At 48.8% G+C, this 26,854-nt stretch overlaps 1 protein-coding gene across 4 annotated transcripts; it reads right to left on the bottom strand.

Moving 5' to 3' along the window:
- Positions 1-2,681: 2,681 nt before the first annotated feature.
- EFEMP2 (EGF containing fibulin extracellular matrix protein 2) lies at positions 2,682-25,656 on the bottom strand. 4 transcript variants are annotated; one of them, XM_081174131.1, is made up of 12 exons: positions 25,633-25,656; positions 17,410-17,497; positions 15,482-15,530; positions 13,595-13,828; positions 11,270-11,392; positions 10,420-10,536; positions 8,430-8,549; positions 6,935-7,054; positions 6,515-6,641; positions 5,076-5,271; positions 3,918-4,122; positions 2,682-3,089 (listed from the first exon to the last, which is right to left on the bottom strand). In XM_081174131.1, the coding sequence occupies exons 2-11, from the start codon at positions 17,491-17,493 to the stop codon at positions 3,961-3,963; spliced, it is 1,332 nt and encodes a 443-aa protein (XP_081030257.1). In that variant the 5' UTR covers positions 17,494-17,497; positions 25,633-25,656; the 3' UTR covers positions 2,682-3,089; positions 3,918-3,960. The 4 variants fall into 4 exon arrangements, with proteins under 4 accessions (XP_081030257.1, XP_081030254.1, XP_081030255.1 ...); XM_081174128.1 differs by lacking the exon at positions 25,633-25,656 and adding an exon at positions 23,490-24,108 and having other exon boundaries at positions 17,410-17,501; XM_081174129.1 differs by lacking the exon at positions 25,633-25,656 and adding an exon at positions 23,490-23,585.
- Positions 25,657-26,854: the final 1,198 nt, after the last annotated feature.

A 26,854-nucleotide genomic window follows, 5' to 3' on the forward strand; every position in this document is an offset into this window, starting at 1 on the left:
CCCCTCAGCACAATCATTGGAAGAATTTGTAATATTTAAATACAAATATTATGATTTCCCCCCCTTCCAAAGTTCAGAGTCAGAAACAGTCCATTTTTAGACTGCCTGTTCTAATTAAACACAGGGGAGAGGAAATATATGCGTGTTTTTTGCAGTCTTTGGGTGAATTACCAAGTTGTGCCCAGTGGCTGGTTTTGCCTGCCTGATAGGAGGAGCAACGTGTCCTGTGCTTCTTTTTTTGGGGGGGACAGCCATTTGGTTTTAAGAAATTCAGCCTCTGAGGCTGCAGTTTGAAGCAGAAGACCAGCATGGGGCGGGGGGGGGGAGGTCCTTGGTCTTTTCTTCTTGTGCCATTTCCCCACTGAAAACTGCCCCACCTTCCAGCTTCTTTGTGCCCCCCTATGCCTGCTGGGAAGAGCAGGGAGCCTCCGATGAAGCTGAATATGCTGGAGGATTCAGGAAAGACAAACGAAAGCCCTTCTTTCTGCAGGGCATAGTTTCGACCATAGAATTTGCTCCCACAGTATCAGGTAGCTTTAAAAGAGGATTAGAGAAACTCATTGATAAGCCTAGCAATGGCTACAAGCCATTGCAGGTGGGAAAACTGCTGTCGCACTTAGATCCTGTTTGTGAGCTTCCCATCGGGGCAGCTGGTTGGCCAATGTCAGGACAGGATGCTGCGCTAGACGGGGCTTTGGCCTGTTTCACCAGTGTTCTTATCTTCTCTTACAAGGAAAATATTAACAAGACTTGCATACTTCCCTAGGGAAAATAAAATGTGTGTTTTGGAGGTTGGGGGCAGGTTCAGCAGGGTGCAAAAGCCTTGGAAAAGTCCTTATCCCACTGTAATCTTCCCCTCCCAATTACACTCCCGGCAGCTATTCCTTCATTTCCAGTCTTGACAGAATACTGTCCACTCACAGAATTCCTTGGGACAGTTTACAAGTACAAATTTCAACTATAAAATGCAAAAATAACAGGAGCGTCACTTCGCCCGAGCCTCAGTGCCCATAAAGCACAAGCAAGGCAGGTTTGTGTAAAAGCTGCTTCGTTGTTGGCCTCTTCACCAAACGCCTCATGTGAGGCTCCCACCTGGTGAGTCTGTGGCCAAAGGGAGATTTGAGCCAAATACATGCCAGGTCAAGCTCTTGGCTATTTCACCTTTGTGCAGCCTTACTTTTGGGGCTTCTCAGCCTGGGTCACCTGGCCTGCCCCCTTCAGAGGTGCAAAGCTGTGCTGATGGGCCCTTGCTTCAGATCAGGAGAGGGGAACCCCAACTTTCTTAGTGGTGGCGATTCTCCAGGGTCTCGGACTGGGGACACTCCCTGCCCTGCCTGGAGATGCTGGTGATGGAACCAGAGGGCCCACAAAACAGATGCACCATCCTTCAGCTGCGGTCCTTCCCAACAGCTGTGGCCCATCCAGATGTTCTTGGGTTGCCACCATCCACAGCCAGCATAGCCAGGGGTCCAGCAGGGCAGAAGCTGGAAGTCCAACAACATCAGGAGGGCTACAGGTCCCCTGCTCCTGGTTCAAATCCACCCCTGCCCTTTTTGGTGGGAATGCGGCTACATAAGAGCCTGACTGCGGGACAAAGCAATAGTCCAGCATCCTGTTCTCACAATGGCCAACTAAACGTCTCTGGGGAAAGCCCACAATTGGAACCTGAGCGCAACAGGTGCGCACATTCGCATTTCGCCTGGTTTCTATGGAATGTGTGGTCCCTGCTGAAAATTCACGGCGCCTTGAGAGTCACGGAACGTTAAGGGTGAGAGGTTCCCCAAGGGTGATCTATAGTTCAACCCCCTGCAATGAAGGAATCGCAGCTAAGTTGGTACGATTGAGGTTCCAGTTATAGCTCTTCGGCTGCAAGGACTTGTTCAGTAGCGCTCTCTCCTGCTTGTGAGAAATGCTGCCTTCTGATCTTGGAGCGACAATACAGTCTTGTCCTCCGTGAATTTCTCTGACCCCCCCTTTTTTTAAAAAAAGTCAGTGGCCATCACTACTACTTGTGTAGGCAAATTCCATCGTTTAACTACAGTGGTACCTCGGGTTACAGACGCTTCAGGTTACAGACTCCGCTAACCCAGAAATAGTACCTCGGGTTAAGAACTTTACCTCAGGATGAGAACAGAAATCGCGTGGCGGCAGCGGGAGGCCCCATTAGCTAAAGTGGTACCTCAGGTTAAGAACAGTTTCAGGTTAAGAACGGCCCTCCAGAACGAATTAAGTTCTTAACCCGAGGTACCACTGTATGGCCATTGCGAAGGACGGCCTTTTGTCTGTCCTAATTCTTGCAACATTCACCTTCCCTGGATGACCCCCCCCCCCCCATTGGGTTCTAGTATCAGAGAGAAGGAGAAAAAACATCTCCATATTCACTTGCCGAACACCAGGCGTTAAGTATCGTGTCTCCAATTACTCACCTTTCTTCTAAGCTAAGAAGCCCAGAATGTTCTATCCTTTCCTCGTATGGGAGCTGCTCCAACTTTTCCTAGCAGTACAATATCCTTTTGGAGGTGGGGTTAGACCGGCTCTAGCATCTAGGATGGGTGTCTGGCTAGGAAAGCCTTCCTACCTGCTGGGGAGCCTTGAAGAGACTGAAACGGACAAGGCTTATTCCCCAAAGATTCTGGAGCGCTTGGTCCATTTGGGAAGCATCCAGACACACATTTGAATCATTTCCTTTCCACACACATAAAAAATCATTTTACTAATTTTTGTTTTGTCTTTCTCTCCCTCACTCTGTTAAGCAGAAAACAAACACGGAGCCTTGCTGCGAGGTTCTGGAGGCCCCTCTGTGCTCTGAGATGCAGGGGGCAGGGGGAGAAGGGGGCACGAGTTCCACTGCCGGGCAGGGTGGTGGCTCAAAGGGCAGTTCTGGAGGGGGGGTGGCACTCGTCTTTGAAGCCACAGCTCTGGGCCCCCAGTCGCAGCTCTGGTCCCTCTTCATCCAGTTGTGATGATGGGTGCTTCTTGGGGGTCGGGGAAGATGCAAAAGGCCATGACAGATCCCTTCCCTGGCCGCTGGGGTCGTGGCTTCTTGCCTCTCGGTTCCTCTCTTACACAACCCAACCCAGCAGATGTTTCTGCAATGGAGAGAGGAAGAAGAGAGTGTAACCATGCACTGCAATATAGAAGATCTCAGGGGTGGGGGAGTGGTTTGCACCAACCTAGGATGCTCCGCCCCCATAAGAACTGGTTACTGCTGAACTTGAAAGCACAGAATTTCCTTGTTATTACTGGCTCACATCTGGAATCTCTGAAATATTATGAAGAGTGCTTTTAAGCAGTAGCTCTAGTCTACAGGGTTTCAGGCAGGGTCTTAGTGCAGGAAAGGGTTAAAACCAGAGAGCTGGGTTCCTAGACTCACTTAAGCCACACACCCTCACCTCCAATGAGGGAAGAAGTGAAGCTTCTCTTCCTTTCCTCACTCGCTTCGTGCCATGTAACCAACCAGGAAAGATGTACTCCAAGCTCAGACCGCATGCTTGAAACTATCTTCTGCATTTTGTACCCAACAGTATTCTACATGTGTGTTCCTTGCTATTGCATGGAACAACACATGAATCAGACCTTTGGATTTTGTAAGGAAAGCATTTTAAACTTACTTAGCAGTGTGTGGTCTGTTCATTGCCAGAGGGGTAAAGAGAAGGGTTGCTGGCAAACTGAACAGGATATATGAAAGGGTCTAACAGCCCATTATTCCCATGCTATACTCCCACTTAATTTTGAGACTCTTCTAAATTCTGCTGGTGGCTCTCTCCCGCTAGAGTGTGTGTAAAGCCCTGCATTTTTTAATCTAGGGGTCCAGCCAATTATTTCATTACTTACCCACCCATGGGTCAGCTCTCTTTCTCCCCCCTCCCCATTCCTAGGATGAAGGTTCATTTGCCCACTCCAAAAGCCAGACTTACCCCTCCCCTCCTCAGCCAGGCAAGGGGAAGTGCTGCTGCTTGGCTAGAACGAATAGGCTCCCACAAAGACGGTGAGCCGCAACACCGAGCTGGAACGGTAGCTCATCAGGGTGTTCATGGTGACCATCTCCAAATCCAGGACAAATTCATGGGGCCCTGTCACTGGCCGGGCCAGGACCAGCATGGCACTTATGTTGTTGATTTGCTGTGGGGGAGAAAAGGAGGTTGAGCCTTGGGGGAGAGGGAGGGAGAATGCCAGGCCAGGGCTCAGTCTGTTTGAGATGGGCCTGGTAGCTGTTCAAGCTGGGAGTTTCTTGAAACAGACATTGCCTTCCCACATATAGGGTCCAGGGAAGAGGTGGGGGACCTCAGGCCCAGGGGCAAAATGGCACTTGTCGTCAGTTTGCATTTCTAGGTACAGAAAGCATTGATCTGATGTGCAGAGATCTTTCCTATTGGACTTAATTCAAAAAGGTTCTGGAAGCTTTTCTGTGTGAAAGAAATAAGCATGATGTTTGGGTTATTCCTTCAGAGAAGCTGAGTACAGCTGGCTTAAACTGGTTCTCTTATCTCTTCTGTCAAGGTCATGCTGACTATAAAAATAGGTGTCCTTCTGGTGTTGTGTTCTGTGCATGGTATGCTTAGTGTTAAGCTTTTAGACTTATTGTAAGTTTAAGCTAAGTCTGCTGCAACTGGATTTCTTAAGAACAGTGCCAATCCTGAATGTATTGGATTTGTGACCATTATGCTCATTTGCCTTCAGTAGCAGTAAAGCTCTGCTGAATGAAATACAATTGCTGCTGGTCTATTTTGGGGGAATCCTGCAACAAGCTTAAGTTTTTACTCTGCTAACTATACATTGGAATCTACTCTGGATCAATATTGAGTGGAATTTCAATGGCACTTCTATCTGTCCCTTCGGACTCTTTCGTTGACCACATCCCTTACAAACTGTGATCCAAACCCTCCTTGGGTGGAATATGCCCATGAATTCTGATCTTCCCTCTTGTTTCCCTGGACAGGGAGAGGTGTGTGGAGGTGCGGGCTTACTGCACAAGGGATATGTTGGAATATATATGTAATAACAGATCAACGGTTAAGATGGCAGCTGTGGGCAGGGGCCGCTCCGATTGGCTGCTGCTGGGAAGCGGGACTCACCCGGATATAGAACTCTCCTTGTTCGTTGCCCGAGCGGATCTGGAACGTGTTATAGGCGCCAGGGTAGACGCTTGTGGCCTGGATCTGGAATATGTCAGAGGGCACAGTTCGGTCAGCCGTGATACTCATGTATCGGTGGACGATGGAGGACGGATTATCGCGGCAGAGCGGGTTCGTGGCTGGGCAGAGGCAGCGGCTACAGCGGAAACAAATTGGGTTATGGGAGGGTGGGTGGAGGACAGTGAGGTGGCCAAGCTTGCCAAAGGAACTGAATTGTTCAGGGTTGTCAAAACAGAGAGAGATTGTCAAGAGCTCCAAAAGCACCTCTCCAAGCTAAGCGAATGGGCGGTGAAACGACAAGCACAATTCAGTGTAAGCCAAGTGTAAGGTGACACACGGCAGGGCAAAAAATATTAATTTCACATATACCTTCATGGGGTTTGAACTGGCAGTGCCACAGAATTGTAGACATCCAGTCCAACTCCCTGCAATGCAGGGATATTTCGCCCAACATTGGGACTTGAACCCACAGCCCTGAGATTAAGAGTCTCATGCTCTTACTGAGTGAGCTACTGTTGGGAATGGTTCAGAAAAGTGAAAACAGAATGGTGAAGGGGAAAGAGCGACTCTGCCAAGAGCAAAAGGTTGCAGCATTTCTGACTTTAGAGAAACGGCGAGTAAGAGTTGACACGGTGGAAGTTTTATGCATGGCATGGAGAAAGCAGATAGAATCATAGAATCATAGAATCATAGAGTTGGAAGAGACCACAAGGGCCATCGAGTCCAACCCCCTGCCAAACATTTTCCTCCTCTCAGAACACTTGTGGACCTCCAGGAGAGCTGAATGTCGAAAGATTCAGGAGAGACCAAAGGAAGTCCTTCACACAGCACATCGCCAAACTGTGGAACTTGCTCCACGGGCAGTGATGGCCATCAACTTGGAAGGCTTTAAAAGAGCATCAGCCGAATTCACAGAGGGTTTCAATGGCTATTGGCTGTGATGGAGGCTATGCCACACAGGGGGGGGGGGCACTCCATGCCGCTGCAACTTTTTGTCGCAGGCTCCATTTGTGCAAATAAGGAATCCTGCTTTGTTCCTAAGAAAGCAGAGTACAGAAGAATCCCCTCAGTTGCGTCCAGGTGGTGACGCTAACCCTGATCTCCTATTTATGGTATGAGGCCAATAGCCTAGCCTTGTAATTTCACCCATACATCTGGTAGACTGCCTCTGGAGGCTTCATTTCACTTTCAAAACCAATAGGTTTTTTTTAAAAAAAGTATCATACATAATACTTCTTCCCTTTGAAGTATACAAGCAAGGGCTGTTTCCCAGGACTTGCTACAGAAATACACGTTGATTTTGCTATCGTTCAGATGCAGGATGGTCTTTCTCTCTCACTCCCCTCCCCAGCCCCCCATCCTGACCTGCCCAGACTCACTTTTCAGAGACTTGCACATATGGTTCCTGGCAGCTGTTCTTCTCCACGCAGCGGTACCCACCGTGAAAGTTGATGCAATTCTGGGACTCTGTGCATTCGAAGGCTCCCGTCTCACACTCGTTAATGTCTAGGGTTGTAGAGGGGAAGGAGGAGAGGGAGTAAATAAATAAATAAGATGGCGCCAGGCATGTTTCTCTAGGGAAATCATTCCACTAGCGGGGAGCCACCGTGGAAAACATGACCTGTTTATCAGTTAACGTGCTTTCAATCGAGTGGCACCCCTAGCTAAAGGCACACAAGGGGCCTGACCTGTGTCTAACATCCTTGCACTAACAACTTAGGATTCTATATACAACTGCTCAGGCGCCAGAGGGTGTCCCCACCCCCATCCCGAGGCAGCTATGCCTGCCCCACACTTACCTTGGCAAAGGCGTGTGCTCAGCTGCTGGTAGCCCTGGGGGCAGGCGCAAGAGAAGTGTCCCGGCTCGTTGACACACTGGAATTGGCACAGATAGGTGGAATAGCTACACTCGTCAATGTCTGGGAAGGAGGGAGAAGATTTAGGACAGGTTCTGGAGTCACTGGGCTTGTTTTTGCTTTCAGGATTTCTGCTGCTAATACACACACACACACACACACACACACACAGAAATTTTTTTGTGTGTGTGTGTGTACATATACATAAATACATATACAGTGGTACCTCGGGTTAAGAACTTAATTCGTTCCAGAGGTCCATTCTTAACCTGAAACTGTTCTTAACCTGAAGCACCACGTTAGCTAATGGGGCCTCCAGCTGCCACTGCACCGCCAGAGCACAATTTCTGTTCTCATCCTGAAGCAAAGTTCTTAACCCGATGTACTATCTCTGGGTTAGCGGAGTCTGTAACCTGAAGCATATGTAACCCGAGGTACCACTGTATACAGTCATACCTTGGGTTACAGACGCTTCAGGTTGTGTTTTTTGGGGTTATGGACCGCCGAAACCCGGAAGTACCGGAACAGGTTACTTCCAGGTTTCAGCAGTCGTGCATGCACAGAAGCGCCGAATCACAACCCGCATGTGCACAGACGCGCCGCTGCGGGTTGCGAACGCTGTGGGTTGTGAACGTGCATCCCGCACGGATCATGTTCGCAATCCAAGCATCCACTGTATATGTATACACACACACAATTTTTATTAAATTTTCTGTTTTACAATTTAAAGTATTCGTTTTTACATCTTTAAGATCTCAATGACTTCCCTTCTTCTCTTTCAATGGTTCATTTTACATATCATAAATCCCTGCATATTTTACAAAAACTATACCAATCAGTATTCCATTATTGCCTCCGTCAAAACTTCTTTACACTGTTGAATTTATCTTAACGCTGCCAGCATTTTCAGCTGTACACAGTTACTTCCCATATATTCAATAAACATTTTCCAATCTTCTCTAAACATATGTTCTTCTTGTTCTCTTATTCTATATGTTAAGTCTGCAAGCTGTGTATAATCTGTCAACTTAAGTTGCCGTTCTTCTTCAGTTGGGACCTCGCTCGTTTTCCATTTTGGGGCTAACAAAACACGGGCCGCAGTCGTGGCATACATAAATAACATTTTCTGACACCTGGGAGTTTCAGTCTGAATTATCCCCAAAAGCAAGGATTTCTGCTGCTTCCTTGTTGCCCTCTTCCTTATCTGCTCTTCCATAACTGGGCAGTGTGTCAAGTCACAGGATTTGGGAATCCTCCCTGTGCCAACTTTGAGTTTCATGCCATTAGAAGCCCAAGATCTAAGACGGCTGCGGATGATGGGAGTTGTAGTCCAACAACATCCATGGAACCCAAGGTTGGAGAACTCCGGAGCAGAAGGGGCAGAGGCGGAGCTAGGAAGAAGGGGGCGAATAAATGGGGCAGAGACAGAGCCACCTACCGTTGCAGGTGAAGCCGTCCTGGTCCAGCTCATAGCCCTGGTTGCAGCGGCAGATGAACGTACCGTACGTGTTGAAGCAACGCTGCTTGCAGGGGGCCCCCATCTCGCACTCGTTTACATCTGGAGGAGAGGTTGCAAAAGCTTAAGTGGGGTTGAGACGCCATTGCCAGGTGGAAACGGCTGGCGGCAGTTTATGCATTTATGGGGCATGCAGGGAACACACACCTTACCCCTGGGATAAGCGTTTTCCTCTTACGGCCTGTCGACAAGCAAGCCCCAAGCTATCAGGAGGCCTCCTGTTCCTTTCAAGGGTTTCCAGGCTGTCTCCTTCACTCCCCTTTTTACCCCTCAGTCCTGCAACTTGCTCCCAGCACACTGCCTCCTTCAAATCCTTCCTAAACATCCAGCTTTTCTGAGAAGCCTTTGGCTGACTGCAGGTGCTTGAAAAGTGATGCAATCCATGGCGATTGCCTGCAAAGACCCTTCATGGGGAAGAGGGGTCGCTAGGGGGTAGAACAACTGCTTTGCATGCAGAAGGTCCAGTATTTTGGGGGGGTGGACTAGATGACATTTGGGGGGCCCTTCCAACTTTGTGTATCTATTGTTCTGTGACCTCAGAAGGTGGTGGGATCTCCTTCCTTGTTTTTAAGCAGAGGTTGGGTGGCCACCTGTCAGGGCTTCTTGAGCTACAATTTCTGCATGGCAAGGGGTCAGACTAGATGACCCTTGGAAGTCCCTTCCAACTCTACAATTCTGTGATTCTATGGTTCTGTGTTTCAATCCCCTGCAGCATCTCCAAGTAGAGCGGGATGGGGGAGCAAGAAAGCCTTGCTTGAAATTCTGGAGAGCTGCTGCCAGTCAGTGCAGACAATACTGAGCTAAATGGAAAGCTGGATTCCATGTAAAGCAATTTGTTTTCTTCCAGCCCTGCTTCATCTTTACCTGAGCAGGTAAGCAGAGCTTGGTCAAAACGATCCGGCAGGTGAAATGGGGAGTTCTAGTGGGCCTAATACGATCCTCCAGCCTTGCTTAACTCCTTAGCCTGACTGTAACTAAAATTAAGTAGTTGGGACGCGGGTGGCGCTGTGGGTTAAACCACAGAGCCTAGGACTTGCCGATCAGAAGGTCGGCGGTTCGCCAGAAGCGGCTTAGTCATGCTGGCCACATGACCCGGAAGCTGTACGCCGGCTCCCTTGGCCACTAAAGCGAGATGAGTGCCGCAACCCCAGAGTCGGCCACGACTGGACCTAATGGTCAGGGGTCCCTTTACCTTTACCTATAGCCACATACATTCACATTCATTCCCTCCTTTGCCTCTGCCGTTTCCTCTTAGGAACACAGGGAAGATGCCTTCTACCAGGACAGGCAATGTGTCCATCCAACCCTTATACTGTCTACTCTGACTGGCAGCAGCTCTCAAGGTCCCAGGGAGAGAGAGGTCATTCCCATCAGCTGGGACCTGATCCTTTCTAACTGAAGAAACTGGAGATTGAACTCATCCTTCTGCCAGTGAACAAAGGCCTTAATCCTTGGAACGTAGAGAACTGCCTTATACAGAATCAGGCTCTTTGTCCATCTAGCTCAGTGTTTTCTACATTGACTGGCAGCAACACGCCAGAGTTTCAAGCAAGAGTGTCTCCCAGTCCTACCTGAAGATGCCCCAGGTATTGAACCTTCTGAATGCAAAGCAGATCTTTGACTGCCGAACCACAGCTCAGATCAAGCTAACCGTCCACCTAGCCCAATACCACCTGCTCTGACTGGCAGCGGCTCCCCGGGGTCTTAAGCAAGGAAGGGTCTTGCCCATCATGTGCTTCGTGGTCCTTTGAACAGGGGACCTTCTGAACATGAAGCTTGTGTTCTTTCCCTCCACAGCATTTGGCAGGATTTGAAAGGAACGGCAGTTCTCCAATAGGGTAAGTGGCCATCTCTACCAGGGCATCGAAGACCTGCGAGGGACCAGGGCAGGACAAGGACATTCCCTGCTTACCAACACATGAGCGGTTGTTGCTGGCCAGCTGGAACCCGGGTTCGCACTGGCAGGAAAACGAGCCTGGGGAGTTGACGCAGCGGTGCTGGCAGTAGCGATAGCGGCATTCGTCAATGTCTGCAAGTGGGAGAAAGGAGAGGGAATCCTCAGCGGCTCTGGCCCCCCTCCCGCCACCTCCCTGCTGTGCCTCTGAGCATGAACAGAGTCCCTACCCAGAAGAACTGCAAGAAATCATTTTCGGCCGGGAGAAACTCAAGGGATGAGGAGTGAGCAGGCTGTTATGTACTGAGTTGAATAGGATCCAAAAGGCGGCAGTCTGATTGGTCCTAGAACAATAGGATTCAGAATGCAGCAGTCTGATTGGTCCTAGAACAATAGGATCCAGAACGCAGCAGTCTGATTGGTCCACAGGAGCCACCCAATCCAGCTCCAGGTGGAAGTGAATCTGCAACCTGATTGGCCTACAGGAGAATCCCGGAATTAGCCAATCACGTGGGGCTCATTGTGTAAATAATGTATATAAAGCAGACATTCTGAGGGAACTTCCATTCCTCCTCACCACTATGAGCTGAATAAAGAGCATGAAATCCACTCTCGACTCCGAGTATATTTCACAGGCTGAATGGCTTTGGAATGCCCCATGAGTGCTGGTGCCAAGGGGGAATGAAAAACAAGACAGGGGCAGAGGGAATGAAATGGAATATACAGGAAGAGGCTGGCCGGCCCTCTGCGCTGCAATATTTTGTTGCGAACCCACATGTTCCATTCCTTTCAGAGCCCCATTGCATTGCATGGAGCCCCGGCAGAAACTGAGGACCACCCCATGGGCACAGTCCTCAGGCACACTGACCCACACACTCTGTGCCGATCTTCCGATAGCCGTCCGGACACTGGCAATGGAAGCCCCCAGGCGTGTTGATGCATTGCTGGCTCGGCTGGCAGTCGTGCGAATCATATTCACATTCATCCACGTCTGAATGGGACAAGAAGAAAAACACAGCTGGGGCTCCAGCATGGCAGCAAGGGGAGGGGAGAGGGAGAGAAGGGGCAGGCTCCCCATAAGAGACAGACAAACACAGAGGAAGGAGGTTGAGAGGCAGGGGGTGCCCAGCCACTCTGCTTGCACTTCCTGGAATCAAAGTGCACCCCCATCATCCAGCCCGGACACTGAGGTCCAGCGCCGAGGGCCTTCTGGCGGTTCCCTCGCTGTGAGAAGTAAGGTTACAGGGAACTAGGCAGAGGGCCTTCTTGGTCGTGGCACCTGCCCCGTGGAACACCCTGCCAGCAGATGTCAAGGCAATAAACAACTATTTTACTTTTAAAAGACAACTGAAGGCGGCCCTGTTTAGGGAAGTTTTTAATGTCTGATGCTGTATTGTTTTTAATATTCGGTTGGAAGCCGCCCAGAGTGACTGGGGAAACCCAGCCAGATGGGCGGGGTATAAATAATAAATTATTATTATTATTATTATTATTATTATTATTATTATTATTATTATTATTATCATCCCATTCACCAAAGACGCTACAGCAACCAAGAAACACCCAGCCCCTCCTGGCTCATTTTTTAAAAATGCATGTCAGATATAGGCCGAATCACTGCAATAACTTCAAATTAAGTTGCACACCATCTTTTTCCTGCCCAAAGAGCCCCAGTCTGCATAGATTGTAAAGTCAGAAGGAATTCTCCCAAGGGTTATCTAGCCCAACCCCGTGCAATGAAGGAATCGCAACTAAAGCACCCTTGACAGGTGGCCCTATCCAACCTCTGATTAAAAACCTCTAAGGAAGGAAAGCCCACCACTTAAAAATGGAAAGCGTAATGCTGGTGGTCAATGAAAGAGGTTTAAAGACTGTCTCAAGGCAAATCTTAAAAAATGTAGTACAAACACCAACAATTGGGAAGCTCTGGCCTGCGAGCACTCCAGTTGGAGAACAGCCTTTACCAAAGGTGTCATGGGCTTTGAAGACACTCGAACTCAGGACGCAAGGGAGAAACGTTCCAAGAGGAAGGCACGCTTTGCAAATCCACACCGTGATCAACTCCCACCCAGAAACCAATGTCCGCACTGTGGAAGGACGTGTGGATCCAGAATTGGCCTCCACAGTCACTTACGGACTCACTGTTAAAACCGTGTTTATGGAAGACAATCTTACTCGGCTATGAGTGATTGCCAAAGAAAGAAGAAGAATCCAGGTATAGGTAAAGGGTAAAGAGACCCCTGACCATTAGGTCCAGTCATGGCCGACTCTGGGGTTGCGGCGCTCATCTCGCTTTATTGGCCGAGGGAGCCGACATACAGCTTCCGGGTCATGTGGCTAGCATGACTAAGCTGCTTCTGGCGAACCAGAGCAGCGCACGGAAACGCCGTTTACCTTCCCGCCGGAGCGCTACCTATTTATCTACTTGCACTTTGACGCAGTGGCGTAGCGTGAGGGGTGCAGGGGGGGCCGGCCGCACCGGGCGCAACATCTGGGGGTTAGGGTTGGGGGCGCAAATCCACGGGTTAGGGGGCGCAAATCCACGGGTTAGGGGGCGCAAATCCACGGGTTAGGGGGCGCAAATCCACGGGTTAGGGGGCGCAAATTACTTGCCTTGCCCTGGGTGCTGACAACCCACGCTACGCCACTGCTTTGACGTGCTTTCAGACTGTTAGGCTGGCAGGAGCTGGGACCGAGCAACGGGAGCTCACCCCGTCGCGGGGATTAAACCGCCGACCTTCTGATCGGCAAGTCCTAGGCTCTGTGGGTTAACCCACAGCGCCACCCGCGTCCCTTAAGAAGAATCCAACCACTGATTAAAAACCTCCACCACCTTCTGAGAGTGTCCGTTCCACTGTCAAACAGCATTTACCACTGGAAAGCCCCTCCTAATGTTTACTCGGAATCTCCGTTCTTTTATTTTGAATCAGTTGGTTTGGGTCTTAGTCACTGGAGGAGCGGAAAACAAGCTTGCTACATCTTCCATGGGACAACAGCCCTTCAGATATCTATCTATCTATCTATCTATCTATCTATCTATCTATCTATCTATGTATCTATCTAATGGCTATCATGTCCCCCCCTCTCAAGTCTCCTCTCCTCCAGGCTAAACATCCCCTGAGATGGGGGGTACCTGTGCCCTGAGATCTCCCTCCTCCCTCGCCCTCCGGGTTGCTGCTGCCGCCCTACTTACCCATGCAGGATCCTTGTCTGTCCGGCTCGTAGCCCTGGGGGCAGTTGTTCTGTACGAAGTACTGGGCCTGCTGGGGGGGCCTGGGCCTGGGGGGACTGGGGGGAGGGGCCCTTTCGGAGTTCACGTCGTTGATCACAGAGGCCGAGCGGGGGAGGCACAGGTACCCCCCATAATGGTTGATGCACTTCATCTCTCCTTTGCAGGCATGGGGGATGGTCTCGCACTCGTTCACATCTGGCAGGCGGGTGGCGTGGGAGGAAGAGGAAGGAAGCAGAATCAGGTGGGGGCAGGATAAGGGGGAGACGGGGGGAGGTGGGCACCCAGGCTCCCTCCTTCTTCTTGTCAGTTCCAGCTCGCTGTAGGAGACATCCTAGCCAACGCTGTTTCCACGTTCAGTGGAGGCCTTAGGCCAAGACAACCCCAGCGATGCCTGAACTCCTTGCCACTGTCACCACTTAGGAACCAGTGTTTGAAATTAGCTAGGCACCTTTTGCACCTAGCTTCCAACCACTTGCGACCAAGTGAGGATGCCTGGGTGCCAGGATGGCGCATGACATCTCCATCATCTAAGATCTTGGTTCTGGACTGTATTCACACGCTAATCCCACATGCTGTAGAATTCTAACACTTATATTTTATCTGCACAATTGGAATGAATTCCGGGAACCCAAATACTTTTTCTGTGCAGCCAGAGCAGCGACTGTGCAGTCGCTGTTAATAAAAAGAAGTCGGAAGAGGCCAATATATATGTTGACTGTCTTTGGATCAAGGGACTTTTCTTCTTTAAGTTCTCAAAGTTCTTAACCGAGGCTTAAGGCTGTCATCTGAACCAGCCAGATGTTAATCAATCACAGTCAATCCATCTTTTGAAAAATAAGACTTTAGACATTCTGTTTTGGTGATTGAAACCTTGGTTTAAGGAGCCATTTGGTGCCTGGCTGATGTATCTGAGCTTTTAACACTGCTGCTTACCCAGCCTGTGCCACAGCCTGAGGGCCACATTCCCTTCTGGGCAATCTCCTGAGGGCCGCAGGACAGCAGTGGTTGGACAGAGGTAAAAATGGGCGGGGCTACAGATGTAAATTTTGCCTGTAGGCTGGTTTCTACAGACTCTCTCTAGCTTCCACCCAGGCCAGAAAGAGGCTTCGTCAGCATGCAAGGACACATCATGGCCAGAGAAAAACACTCAAGAAAGGTGGGGAGCCTGGGCAGTTAGGGGGTGTGGCTGGGGAGAGACCCAAGGGCCAGCCAAGAGAGTGCTGCAGGGCCACATTTGGTCCCTGGGCCCAAGGTTCCCCATCCTTGGTCTCTAGGCACTAGGAAGCCAACAAAGGCACCCAAGAGGATGGGAGGCTCACCCCAGGTTGACCTACAGCCTTCCTCCCACAATGCGTATTATTCCCCCAACCAGGTACGAGGAAGAGATTTGCTCTGCTCACATGTTAATGCGGACACCACTGTACTTGCACTTCCTAAGCCAATATGCAAACCGAAACCAAACTGTCCCTCAAGATTCGCAGTCCCCACCCCCCCTTGTTTAAAAATGTGGTTCTTCAACCAAGGAACACACACAAAAACATGGGGAAATGTTTGGTGGGGAAATTGTGCACCAAAGTGAGAAAAGCATGCAAAAAAATTACGATAACTGGGAAAACAACATGTATGAAGGCAAACTATAAAAATTTTCATGTGCGTTTATACTAATACACACATTTCGGTCCACAGTTTGACCTCACGCATGTGCACAAATTTTCAAGAGGAGTTTTCTTTTTTAAAAAAACACAAAACCTTAAAATGGAAAGAATAAGGAACCAAAAGAAACCCAAACTGTCCAATTTCCCCGTTCCTGTACTCAACAAGATGGCTATCTGGAATGCCAGGCTGTACCTTTGCAATGTTGACTCTCCGCATCCCACTGGTAGCCGTCAGTGCATTCCTAGGGCAGAGGTAGGACATATAGGAATGAGTAAAAGATATCAATCAGGCCCCCGACTTGGGGACTACCATCCCCTTTGCCACACCGCAAGACAACCGGTGAAGGATGCTCAGTCCTGCTTAAAACACCATCTTCTGTCTTGCAAGTCCTCTTCCTTTTTGGTCTACCCATGAATATTTAGTGGCCATTAAGAGCCAACGTATCACTGAACATATCGAAAATGTATTCTGGGGCTAAGGCCTGGCATGTGTGCAACTCTAACCCAGAAACAACACTGACCTAGAAACCACCATCACCACTGCTAAGGCAAAATAGGGTGGAGCTCCTGCCCCTTTAATAGTAGTGTAGAACAGGGCATTTCAAGGAGTGCACGATTAAAGGGGCAGGAGCCCCTTTCTATTTTCCGGCCTACGCTTGCTCAGAGGCGTTACTGTATATCCAGAGTTTTGTGCACCCCAGTCCTGTGCCCCCAAAATAGTTTGGTGGAGGGGGGTACAGGCCCCCCCTTCTATGAGACTGTTGGGCATCTTCATTTGCGCCAAATTGTTATATCATCCTATACACTAATAAGGGCTCCTAGTGTGTTGTCATTATGCAGCCAAATCATCCCCACCCACACCAAAGAGGGAGGGACCAACAGGCTGGAGGAGGGGGGCAGACTCCAAGGTTTGCAGAACTACAAAAACATACTGTGGTACCTCGGGTTAAGAACTTAATTCATTCTGGAGGTCTGTTCTTAACCTGAAAGTGTTCTTAACCTGAGGTAAAAGGTAAAGGTAAAGGGACCCCTGACCATTAGGTCCAGTCGTGGCCAACTCTGGGGTTGCGGCGCTTATCTCGCTTTATTGGCCGAGGGAGCCGGTGTACAGCTTACGGTCATGTGGCCAGCATGACTAAGCCACTTCTGGCGAACCAGAGCAGCGCACGGAAATGCTATTTACCTTCCTGCTGGAATGGTACCTATTTATCTACTTGCACTTTGACGTGCTTTCAAACTGCTATGTTGGCAGGAGCAGGGACCGAGCAACTGGAGCTCACCCCGTCACGGGGATTCAAACCGCTGACCTTCTTATCGGCAAGTCCTAGGCTCTGTGGTTTAACCCACAGCGCCACCCACGTCCCTAACCTGAGGTACCACTTTAGCTAATGGGGCCTCCCACTGCTGCCGCTCCGCCGGAGCATGATTTCTGTTCTCATCCTGAAGCAAAGTTCTTAACCTGACGTACTATTTCTGGGTTAGTGGAGTCTGTAACCTGAAGTGTCTGCAACCCGAGGTACCACTGTATTTAGAAAACAAAAACCAGAAAGGGTTGGAATGACGGGGCTCCAAAGCAGTCCAGATACCCAGATAGCATGGAATGCTTACTGACTATTGAGGGTTTATGGGAACTCTGTTGGGGGTGGGAGGGCGATGGAATGGAGTATCCTGCAAGGAGGCATGGCTGGCTTGGCAGCTGGCACCCTATAAACAGAAGCACTCCACACTGTGACATGTGACATTTGTAGCCCGCCTTTCCTCCAAGATGCTCAAGGTAGCATCCTCCCTCCATATTACCCAAATAACAGCCCTATGAGTTACGCCATGGTGAGAGATAAAGTCTGTGGCAGATGATGCAGTGAGCTTCACGGCCAAGTGGGGATTTGAACTCAGGTTCCCCCTGTTCTCCTAGTCCACCTCTTTCACTGCCATGCTGGCTCTCTAGCCCCTGTCATGCTCCACCCCAGATGAGGATGCATCTCTTGCATCGAAGCTGAGCAGCATTAAGAACCACCTCCTGGGCGCACCTCTGTGTGTGTGTCTGCATGCCTGTTTTGCAGCTGGAACCCCTCCTGCCCTACAGCATCCACTCCGGCATGGTGGGAGGCCCAGGCCATTTACCGTGTAAGTGTCGGGTTCCTCCAGTTCCTGTGAAACTGCAGCTCTCAGAAGCGTTGCCAAGAGGAGACATGAAACAGACCTCATTGTTCTGCCTGGGGGAAAGGAGGCCGGTTAGAGGTTAAGGGCAGTGACAGCACGCAGCAGTTATTTGCCCGAATGGTAGGCAAGACGCAAAGTGGGGTGCCAAGTGACCGCCTTTCTATGTCCCCAAAGGGAGGCTGCTTTTTGGCTGCTCTCCATAGTACTGAGACACTAAGAGCCTCTGTGCATGTGCAGAGCTCATCTCTCCCCAAGAGAAAACCTTTACAGGGCTGAGCAGGACTGAAAAGAAGAAGAATGGGTGGATATTACGCCCAGGTGGCAACTCAAGTTGCTTGTACCCAAGTTGGGGATAGGCAGGCTTCTGAGTTCTCAGGAGCTGTTCATAAGGTAGAGTAGAAAAGGGGAAAAATTGAAATACGAGATTTTAAAGGAAACGATCCGCAGATGGCTTTGAATGCAGTGCCAGAGAGGGCTGCAAAAGACCAGTTTCTGCACACAGACCTCTCTCTCTCTCTCTCTCTCTCTCTCTCTCTCTCTCTCTCTCTCTCTCTCTCTCTCTCCTTCCTTCAATGCAAGCAAAAGGCAGGGGCAGAATTTACCGTACTTTCCATGTATAAGACTAGGTTTTTTTTACTGTTGAAAATGGGGGGGGGGTCTTCTTATACACGGATAGTAATATTTTCATAATTTGGAGTCCCCCAAAGTAGGGGGTGTCTTATACATGGAGGCGTGTTATACACAGAAAATTACGGTATATTCCAGCTAGGGGAAGGGGGGAGGGTCAGAACTAAAGGAGGGTGCAAAGCAGTGGAAGTGAGGGGTGTGGCCTGCAGAGAGGGGGTGTGGCTAGGGAGAATGTCCTCTCTCCAGACAAGCCATGAGCTAGTCTCTTAGCCACTATACTGCATCAGCCAGTGTATGATGCAAAGTCCACTGTAATCCCCCCTGCAGCTTCCAGTGAAGTACCCCAGAAAAGTAAGTACAGGGAGCTCCCAGCTCCCAGGGATTAGAAGAACAAGCTTCCTGATCCAGACTTAGCTTCAGAATCTGCAGATCAACATTTTATATGCCTGGGCAACAATTTAGAAATGATCACTGCGATTTAAAACAGAAATCCAATATATCTTACTGTAGAAGCAAGGATGGCTGCGACTAGGGTTACTTCCAGAGGGGTGTTTATTGCAGGAGTGGTGCTCTCCTCATTCATGCAAGCTGTTCGCAGTGCCCACATGACTGTGTTGGCATCAACATAAAAGGTAAAGGTAAAGGGACCCCTGACCATTAGGTCCAGTCGTGGCCGACTCTGGGGTTGTGGCGCTCATCTCGCTTTATTGTCCGAGGGAGCCGGCGTACAGCTTCCGGGTCATGTGGCCAGCATGACAAAGCCGCTTAGGGCGAACGAGAGCAGCACACGGAAACGCCGTTTACCTTCCTGCCAGAGCGGTACCTATTTATCTACTTGCACTTTGACGTGCTTTCGAACTGCTAGGTTGGCAGGAGCAGGGACCGAGCAACGGGAGCTCACCCCGTCGCGGGGATTCGAACCGCCGACCTTCTGATTGGCAAGTCCTAGGCTCTGTGGTTTAACCCACAAGCGCCACTCTAATTCCCTCCTCCATTTAATTCAAATTTACTATTTTTGTGGAAATTCCAGAACCTTTTTTTATAAAAAAAAATCACCTGTTGCCAACGGTCTGTTTGCGATAACTGACAGACCCATTTGAAATATTAATCCCCTGCCTAGCAGCACCCTAGGATGAATATGGGCTCCCAAATTTGCAGTTCAGGTGCTACTAACAGTAGAAGGACAATGGCAAGGCCCTCTGATGCTCACCCTTCTTTATTATTGCACTGGAATTGGAGCAGACAACTCCTCTATTTTGTTTTGTTTCTTTATTGAGCTAACCACAACGACAGCAAGAAAAAGACACATTAGGCTGGTACCAGAGAATAAAAGGCTGGGTATACTTTTAAAGGTAAAATAAAATAAAACCCACTGCTGTCATGGGTGGGATTAATCTTAAAAGAGGAAAAATATATTTTTTACTCAACCCAATCCATTGATAATAAGCAGAGGGAGGTAACAGACCATGATATATTTAATAAAATCAAACCAAACCCCTGAAAATCTATCCTTTTCGCATTTTCCCTCTGGAAATGCATAGTTTGTTGGTCAACGTTTCTCAATGAAGTTCCCAAACTTCAGAATACCAAAAAGAAGTATTGGCTCCATTTGGATCTCTCCAGAAACGAGCCATTGTGCCATCCCAAACAGAACAGCTAGCTTTTTATTACGGTATATACTCTAAGATCAGCTTCCTCAAAAATAGATAGCACTGCAAGGTGGGCAGGAGGAATAACATAGCAGTTCAAAATTGTATTGATTGCTTTAAAAACCGTAGACCAAAAGGTTTGTCCCTTTTCATGTTGCAGATATCGGGCATGTCACCTCCCTGACTCGGATCAGGCCCCTGACTCCCTGCCAGGCCCTGACTCCAATCCAGCTCTGCCTCCTCCTCCTCCTCCTCCACCTTTCATTAAAAACAGAACAAAACCTGGCAAGGCAGAGATAACATTCCATCAGAGAGGTGATGGGGAACCTAGCGTAAAGAAGAGGAGCCGTGCTGGATGAGACCCATCATTCATTGATTGACTGATATACCACCCTTCATCAAAATATCTCAAAAATAAAAGTACAAGGAAAAAGCAACAAATAAACAGTTAAAACAACATAGCAATACCCCCCTCCCACATTTAAAAGGCTGTCAAATATTAATCAGCCAAAGGCCTGGTTGATTAGGAGGAACGTTTTTTGCCTGGCACCTAAAAACATATAACTAAGATGCCAGTATCTCGCCCAGCACAGGGGCCAATCACATGCCCACCCCCTGCAAACAGGATCCGAGGGCAAGAACAGCTCTCCTCCCCACTTGCAATTGCACCGTCCCCTGAGCACTAGAATTGAGTCAGTATCAAAGGAGTAGTTAGGAATCAATGCAGGTCTGGGTCTTGGCTTGTTATTGCAGGAATGCACCTCTTTCAGGTGATGAAAGGGCCCCGTGTGTTGAATGTTGCTTCAAGGCAGAAATGGTCTCCAGGCAGTGCTAAATATAACCCTTGTTTGGGCTAATGTATATATACCTAAAATACAGCCAACTCGCTGAGTTTTGCCTCGGGCACGGCTAAACCCCATCATCAAGCATCCTCTGGGTCTCGCAGGAAGAGTGGATGAGGCGACAGCCAGCCTCTCGGAGGAAAGCAGGGGTGCCGATGGTTGAATAGGGCACCTCCATGGGTGCCAAGAAAGAGACGAGGCCCTGGGAGTTCCAGGTCACCAGAAGGCGTCTCCTTGGGGGCAAATGAGGACAGAGGGCGAGCAACTTTCCACCACCGTCAAGTCGAAGGCTGCACATTTGGCTGGGACAAATGCGCCTAGCTGGGGTCACCGAGATGGCACCCATGGGTGCAGGACTTTTCTTGGTGCCCAGGAAGCCTCTTCCTCACCCAGTGCCAACTCCACCCTGGTGAGAACGGTGACTCACTCAGCCCTCAAAATAAGAGCTGAAGTCCGAAGAGCTTTGCGTTTTTGCAAAGCTCAGGTCAGCAGGTGGGAGGCAAAGAGCAAAGAGAGTCATATGGGACATTGCGGGCAGGGGGAAGACCGCGAGGGTGCCCTAGAAGTCAGGAGCGAGAGAAAAAGGTGGACATTGTGCACAAGCAAAAAGACATTGTAATTGCCCTGGTGCACATAAACAGATTATTACTTCACATTTTCAGGACGGAGCCATGCTGGATCAAATGAAACAATCATTTTTGTTGGTTGGAATACTTTGTTCTTTTAATTTAGAAAAGGAAATCTTTTGGATAATGAAAAAATAAAACTGATTTTTGCAGTGAGGAAAACCGCATGCGACTGGAAACAAGTGTTCCTCACATTTCAAAAGCTTTCGTGTGTTTAGTGTTCTGGCAATGGATGTGTAGGAGTAATTCAATACATCAATTCCCTCTACTCAGTTTAGGATTTGGCAGAAAAACATTAATCCATTTCCCTTTGATGAAAAATCTCTGAGAATCGGGGTGGGGGGATGGTTTATTGTTTGGTTAGAGGGTGGATGGGATTTACCTAATTTACAGCTATATTATTTGGCTAGCCAGCTGAGACATATCCTCTCTTTGATTAATGAGGGTGGTACTAAGTCGTGGACACCCCAAAAATCTGAGCAGGTAAATGGCATTCCCTTTAGTGCATTCTTGTTTTTATCATCCAATCTCAAGAATAAAACTCACTTTCATAATAGGCTCTTACAAGTGACGTATCAGTGTTGGTACTGGTGGCTCGGAATCCTTGTCCAGAGTCTTCCTCTAACTCCTTTGACTTCCAGAACCACACATTTGATCTGGTTGAGTGGAGGGTTAGGAGACTTTACTGTCTCTGTGATTTTTATAAAAAAAATAGCAAACCCACAATGAAGATGGAAATGGAGAAGAAACTGGGGCCTACCTCTATCCCACGGTTGTCATGGCATCAAATGTTTGCATTTTTAAACAACAGCTCAATGAAAATGCACTGCGACCCATAAGTCGACCAATTTTGAGAGCTTAAATTATATCCACTTCTAAAGACTCGAAGGGTTTGGTTTCTGGGTTATGTAAACTTTCACTGAAACAGGAACGGAATAAGCAGCTTGGTTTAAGATTAGCATGGAGCCAAGACATGGGTTGGGACACAGAGGACAACACCTGGCAGAGAATGTGGGCTAAGCCCCCTCTCCACTCCGTTTCAGCAAAATGTAAGGAATTGTTCCTACATGCAATTCATAAATGGTGTATAACTCCCCAATGTCTGTTGTACATCAACCTTTCTCTTTTCCCAAGATGCTGGCCCAGTTACTGAATCATATATTCTTTTTTTTGGGGGGGGGGGAGGAATAAAAGAAATCAGTTTGAAAAGAAATGCAGTTTTAAAAGCAATCAATACAATTTTGATTTGCTATATTATCTCTTCTGCCCCACTTGCAGTGTTATCTATTTTTGAGGAAGCTGATCTTAATATACATGTGGAACACATTTCTAAATAAGTGCTATACGAAGTCCTCCTATTGTGATGAAAACAGCAGAGTTAAAAATTGCAGCCCTACCAAGTCGAATGTTACCAAGCACCACTGACAGCAAACTTTCTTATTTAATTCTAATTCTAAATATGACGACCTAATCTGGACCTAACACTGTTTTGCACCGGCATAGTTACAGTGAGGTACACCACAGCTGGGAATTGAAGCTCCGTGACGGGCACAGGAGCCTCTTAACAACTCTCTTAGAAAACTACAGTTCCCAGGTTTATTTGAGGAAAGCCCTGGCTGTTAAGGAGGCATCGCTTTAAATATATATATATATAGTATGGGTAAGACATTGGTTAGCACAGGCTATAGATCAGAGGCCAACCTTCCCCACCAGCTGAGCAGAGAGCACGCCACAGACATTTTGGACTTTTTCACATGTGCAACTGCCACAGAGCCCTTCAGCTTTTCTCTCCGTACCCCCCAAGAAACTCTGTGGTTTCCGAAGCTGGGCTGGACAGTCCTGGAAGGCTGGCTGGCCCTGGGCGGAGGAAAACTTCAGAAGCAATTCAGGAGGGCAAAACAAGCCTAGACGGAGCCGCCACCTTCACCCAGCGAGAGAGGGGCACAGGGTGCCGGGGGTGGGGGCAAGCAAAGTGATCCCTGGAGATCTGGAGAAGCTGAGATCCTACATTGTCTCCGATGTAAGAAGGCACCTTGAAACTTTTCACTTAGTTCAAAGGTCTCTCTCCCCCTCCTCAAACATCTTTGGCTTGGCACAGTGAGAGGGGGCCTGCCTGGCACCTCCCACGGCAATGAATCTGGGCTCTCCCCAGGATGGGATCACCAACTTTGGGAGAGTGCGCAGGGATGTTTTCCTCTGGCGCTCTCTCTCTCTCTCTCTTTCAGGCCCGGGCCTTCTCCTTCTTCCTCCAGCCCCTTCTCCCTCCCCACCCCCAAACCCCACATCCCGTCACTCACCACGCTGGCAGCCGCCTGGCACCCCCCGGCACCCTCTCTTGCCTTCTCCAAACGCGCCCCGATCCCGGCTGCGTGCAGAGCGCGAAGTGTTGGGCGCGGGCTCCCTGGGAGACTGTGCGCTGGCTCCCCTCTCCAGCCCCCCACGCTGAATTCCTGGCCCCCCGCCAGGCAGCCGGAGTTGCCAAAAGGATTCCACCCAACATCTGGTTCCACTTAGCTCCCAGCGAACACCCTTTCCTGGCCAGCTGTTCGCAGCCATCATCGCCCAGCCTCCCCTGCAAAGGGCAGCAGGGTTGAATCCCAAAGGCGCCGCGCACGCCCGGGCAGGAAGCGCGCGTTCAGGTCGGCGCCCCGGTGCTATGGGACCATCTGGCTTGGGCCAGGGTATCTCGCCTTCCTCTTGCCAGTTGCCCCACGGGCGCAGGAATCGGCCCAGGGCAGCGTTGGAAGCCTGAGCGCCGTCTTCGCAAAAGCATCTTTCTAGTCCTCAAGGCGCAAGAGCGGGCTTCGATGGATGGAGCGGAAGAACTGTAACGAAATCTGTGAGCAACGACAGAAAGAGGACATCTTCGCTCTAGGAATGGCTTCCACTGCATTTCAAGGGAACTGCACGAAGGGAAATGTTAGATGCCATTGTACTTGATTTTTAAAAACCTGCTTTGGGGGAAATTTTCACAAATGAAATGAAATAAATATTAGGTGGTGTTTTTTTGTTTGTTTGTTTTTAAATCCCAATATAAATAAATTTATATTGGATTGGAAATTGCTTTTATTGTCATTGATTTTATCACATTTTATTGCTCACAGCACCAGTGATGGAGGTGGGTAATCCCTGCTCACCCTACCCATGTCCCTTGGGATGGGGCGTAGATTGGAAGGGGTTCAAGCATCACCGCATCGCAAAATCCTTCGCCAATAATATCTACCCCCACCGCTGTTTCTCCCTTGCCCTTCCATGGTGGCAATCCCAGACCCCAGACTTTCTCTTTCCATCTCTCTTCTTTCTGGTGTGGTGTTCTGTATATAGGATTAAGGTTTAGTCTTATAAGTTATTGTAAGTTTAAGTTAAGTCTGCTGCAAGTGGATTTCTTATGGACAGGGCCAATCCTGAATGTATTGGATTTGTGACCATTATGCTCATTTGCTTTCAGTAGCAGTCAAGCTCTGCTGGATGAAATATAATTGCCGCTGGTCTGTTTTTTGGGAATCCTGCAACATGTTTAAGAAGAGAAGAAGAAGAGTTTGGATTTGATATCCCGCCTTTCACTCCCTTTAAGGAGTCTCAAAGCGGCTAACAATCTCCTTTCCCTTCCTCCCCCACAACAAACACTCTGTGAGGTGAGTGAGGCTGAGAGACTTCAAAGAAGTGTGACTGGCCCAAGGTCACCCAGCAGCTGCATGTGGAGGAGCGGAGATGCGAACCCGGTTCCCCAGATTACGGGACTACCGCTCTTAACCACTACACCACCACCGCTCCTTAAGTTTTACCCTGCTAACTATACACTGGAGTTCTGCTCTGGACCAATATTGAGTAGAATTTCATGACATACACATGAAACAAACCTGTTTTTTATGGGTGGTGATGCTGACTTAAATAGGAATATGGGAACAGGCCTCATTATCAGTTCAGACCATTGGCTGATCTAGCTCAGTGAATGTCAACACTGACTGTCAGCAACTGTCCAGGGTGTCAGGCCGGGAATCACTCCAAGCCTCACCTAGAGATGCAGAGGACTGAACTCAGGGCCTTATCGCTGAAAAACAGGTGCTCTAGCATCGAACCACGGCCTTTAGTCTGTCCCTACTGCCTCCCCAACTTGGGCCTGTGAAACTTGTGAAACTAGAATCCCTTTTACTCCTGAGTAACCACACTTCTCCATACCCACAAAGTGGAATTGGGGTTGGTGGGTAAAAAGCAGGGCACCCCACCCCTCCACTCTGCACCACCAGCTCTGCCTCACTGCTAGGCCCTGCTCCCATCTGATCACTAGGCCTAGAATCCGGCTTCCTGCTTCTCCTCTGCTACAGAGAACTCCTTGCAGACCCATGCCAGGTGCAATGATGGAGAGAAAACTGTTCCCGCCCGCAGGGTTGCTAGAAAGGAATGAGGAAGGGAGGCAGCTGGCTGGGGGGCACGATTAACCTGCCTGTAACATCCCGATTTCTGTCTCCTCCAGCAGGGCAGGTGCGCAGGAGGGGGTGAGATGTACAGGGTTGTACAGGATGTAAAAGGAAAAGTAGTCAGTGGCAGATGAAGATGATGTACTTTTGGGAGCTTGCTGATCTGACCGGAAGAGTCCGTGACCAGAAGGAGGAGGAGTACCAGGAGGAATGGAAGAAATTTAAAGACTATTTAGCTAAATACGTTAAGATAACTTAAATGGAATTACTTGTAAGTATTGGATTGGCTTAGGATTTAAATATGTGATGTTATAGAATAATATGTTTAAAGTTAAAATGATAAGAAAGAAAAGAGGTTAATTGATTAAGTAAATTTTAGGGGAAATTAGTTTTGGAAAACTGCTACAATGATATATATGGAAATTCAGCCGGGGGATTGGAGGAAGTCACCCAACAATGTTAACAAAAGTGGAATTATTACAGTTAGGATTTATGTTTGCTTGTTTGTTTTTTGATGTTTTCTTCTCTTATTTGTTGATAGGTTTGTTATAAATTTGGAAAAGTAATTTGAAACTTTTTTGGGGGGGGGAGGAAGAGTAGTCAGAACCCACCAGGGACAAAGGGGGGAAAACAGGCAAATTTACCTATTTACAGTAGGTCAGTTTCACACACAGCACTCTATTCCCCCATGCAGGCATGCACGAGTCATTAATATTTTATTTATTGCATTTATATATCACCTTTATCTTCCAAGGACCTCAAGGTGGTGCATATCGTTCTCCTCCTCCCCATTTCATCTTCACAACCACCGTGTGAGGTAGATTAGTCTGAGAGGCAGTGACTGGACCAAGGTCACCCAGCAAGCTTCATGGCTGAGAAAGGATTTGAACCCGGCTCTCCCAGGTCCTAGCCCAACACTCTATAACCATTATGCCACACTGGACACAAGGTGGCTTGGGGAGAGTCCCAAAGGCCAGGAGGAAAGGTCTAGAAGGATGCATCTGCCCCCTACCCCATGGGTTCACAGCACTGAGCTACATACACCAAGCGTCTGGCTCTGGGCAGCTTCCTATGTAGTAAAGATGCACACCGGTTTGATGTGCTGAAGAGAAAATTCAAACTACCTCAGATCAAATGCTCTTAAGTAGGAAATGTGGGAGTTGGGGAGAGGGACTATGATTCAGTTTACATTTAAAAGGTGAACCTATCCAATCCTCCACTTTCCAAAACTATATGAGAAGCGA

The sequence above is a fragment of the Podarcis bocagei genome (genome assembly GCF_964188305.1).
Source record: "Podarcis bocagei genome assembly, chromosome: 16".
Taxonomy (NCBI): domain Eukaryota; kingdom Metazoa; phylum Chordata; class Lepidosauria; order Squamata; family Lacertidae; genus Podarcis; species Podarcis bocagei.

Excerpts from the sequence above, each read along its gene's own strand:
- EFEMP2 (XM_081174128.1), bottom strand. The coding sequence starts at position 23,751 with ATGATGGCTGCGAACAGCTGGCCAGGAAAGGGTGTTCGCTGGGAGCTA. Across the intron at positions 7,055-8,429 it reads GGACGGCTTCACCTGCAACG|ACATTGACGAGTGTAGCTAT; the intron begins GTAGGTGGCTCT and ends CCTCCTTCCCAG. Across the intron at positions 5,272-6,514 it reads TATGTGCAAGTCTCTGAAAA|CCGCTGCCTCTGCCCAGCCA; the intron begins GTGAGTCTGGGC and ends TTTCCGCTGTAG.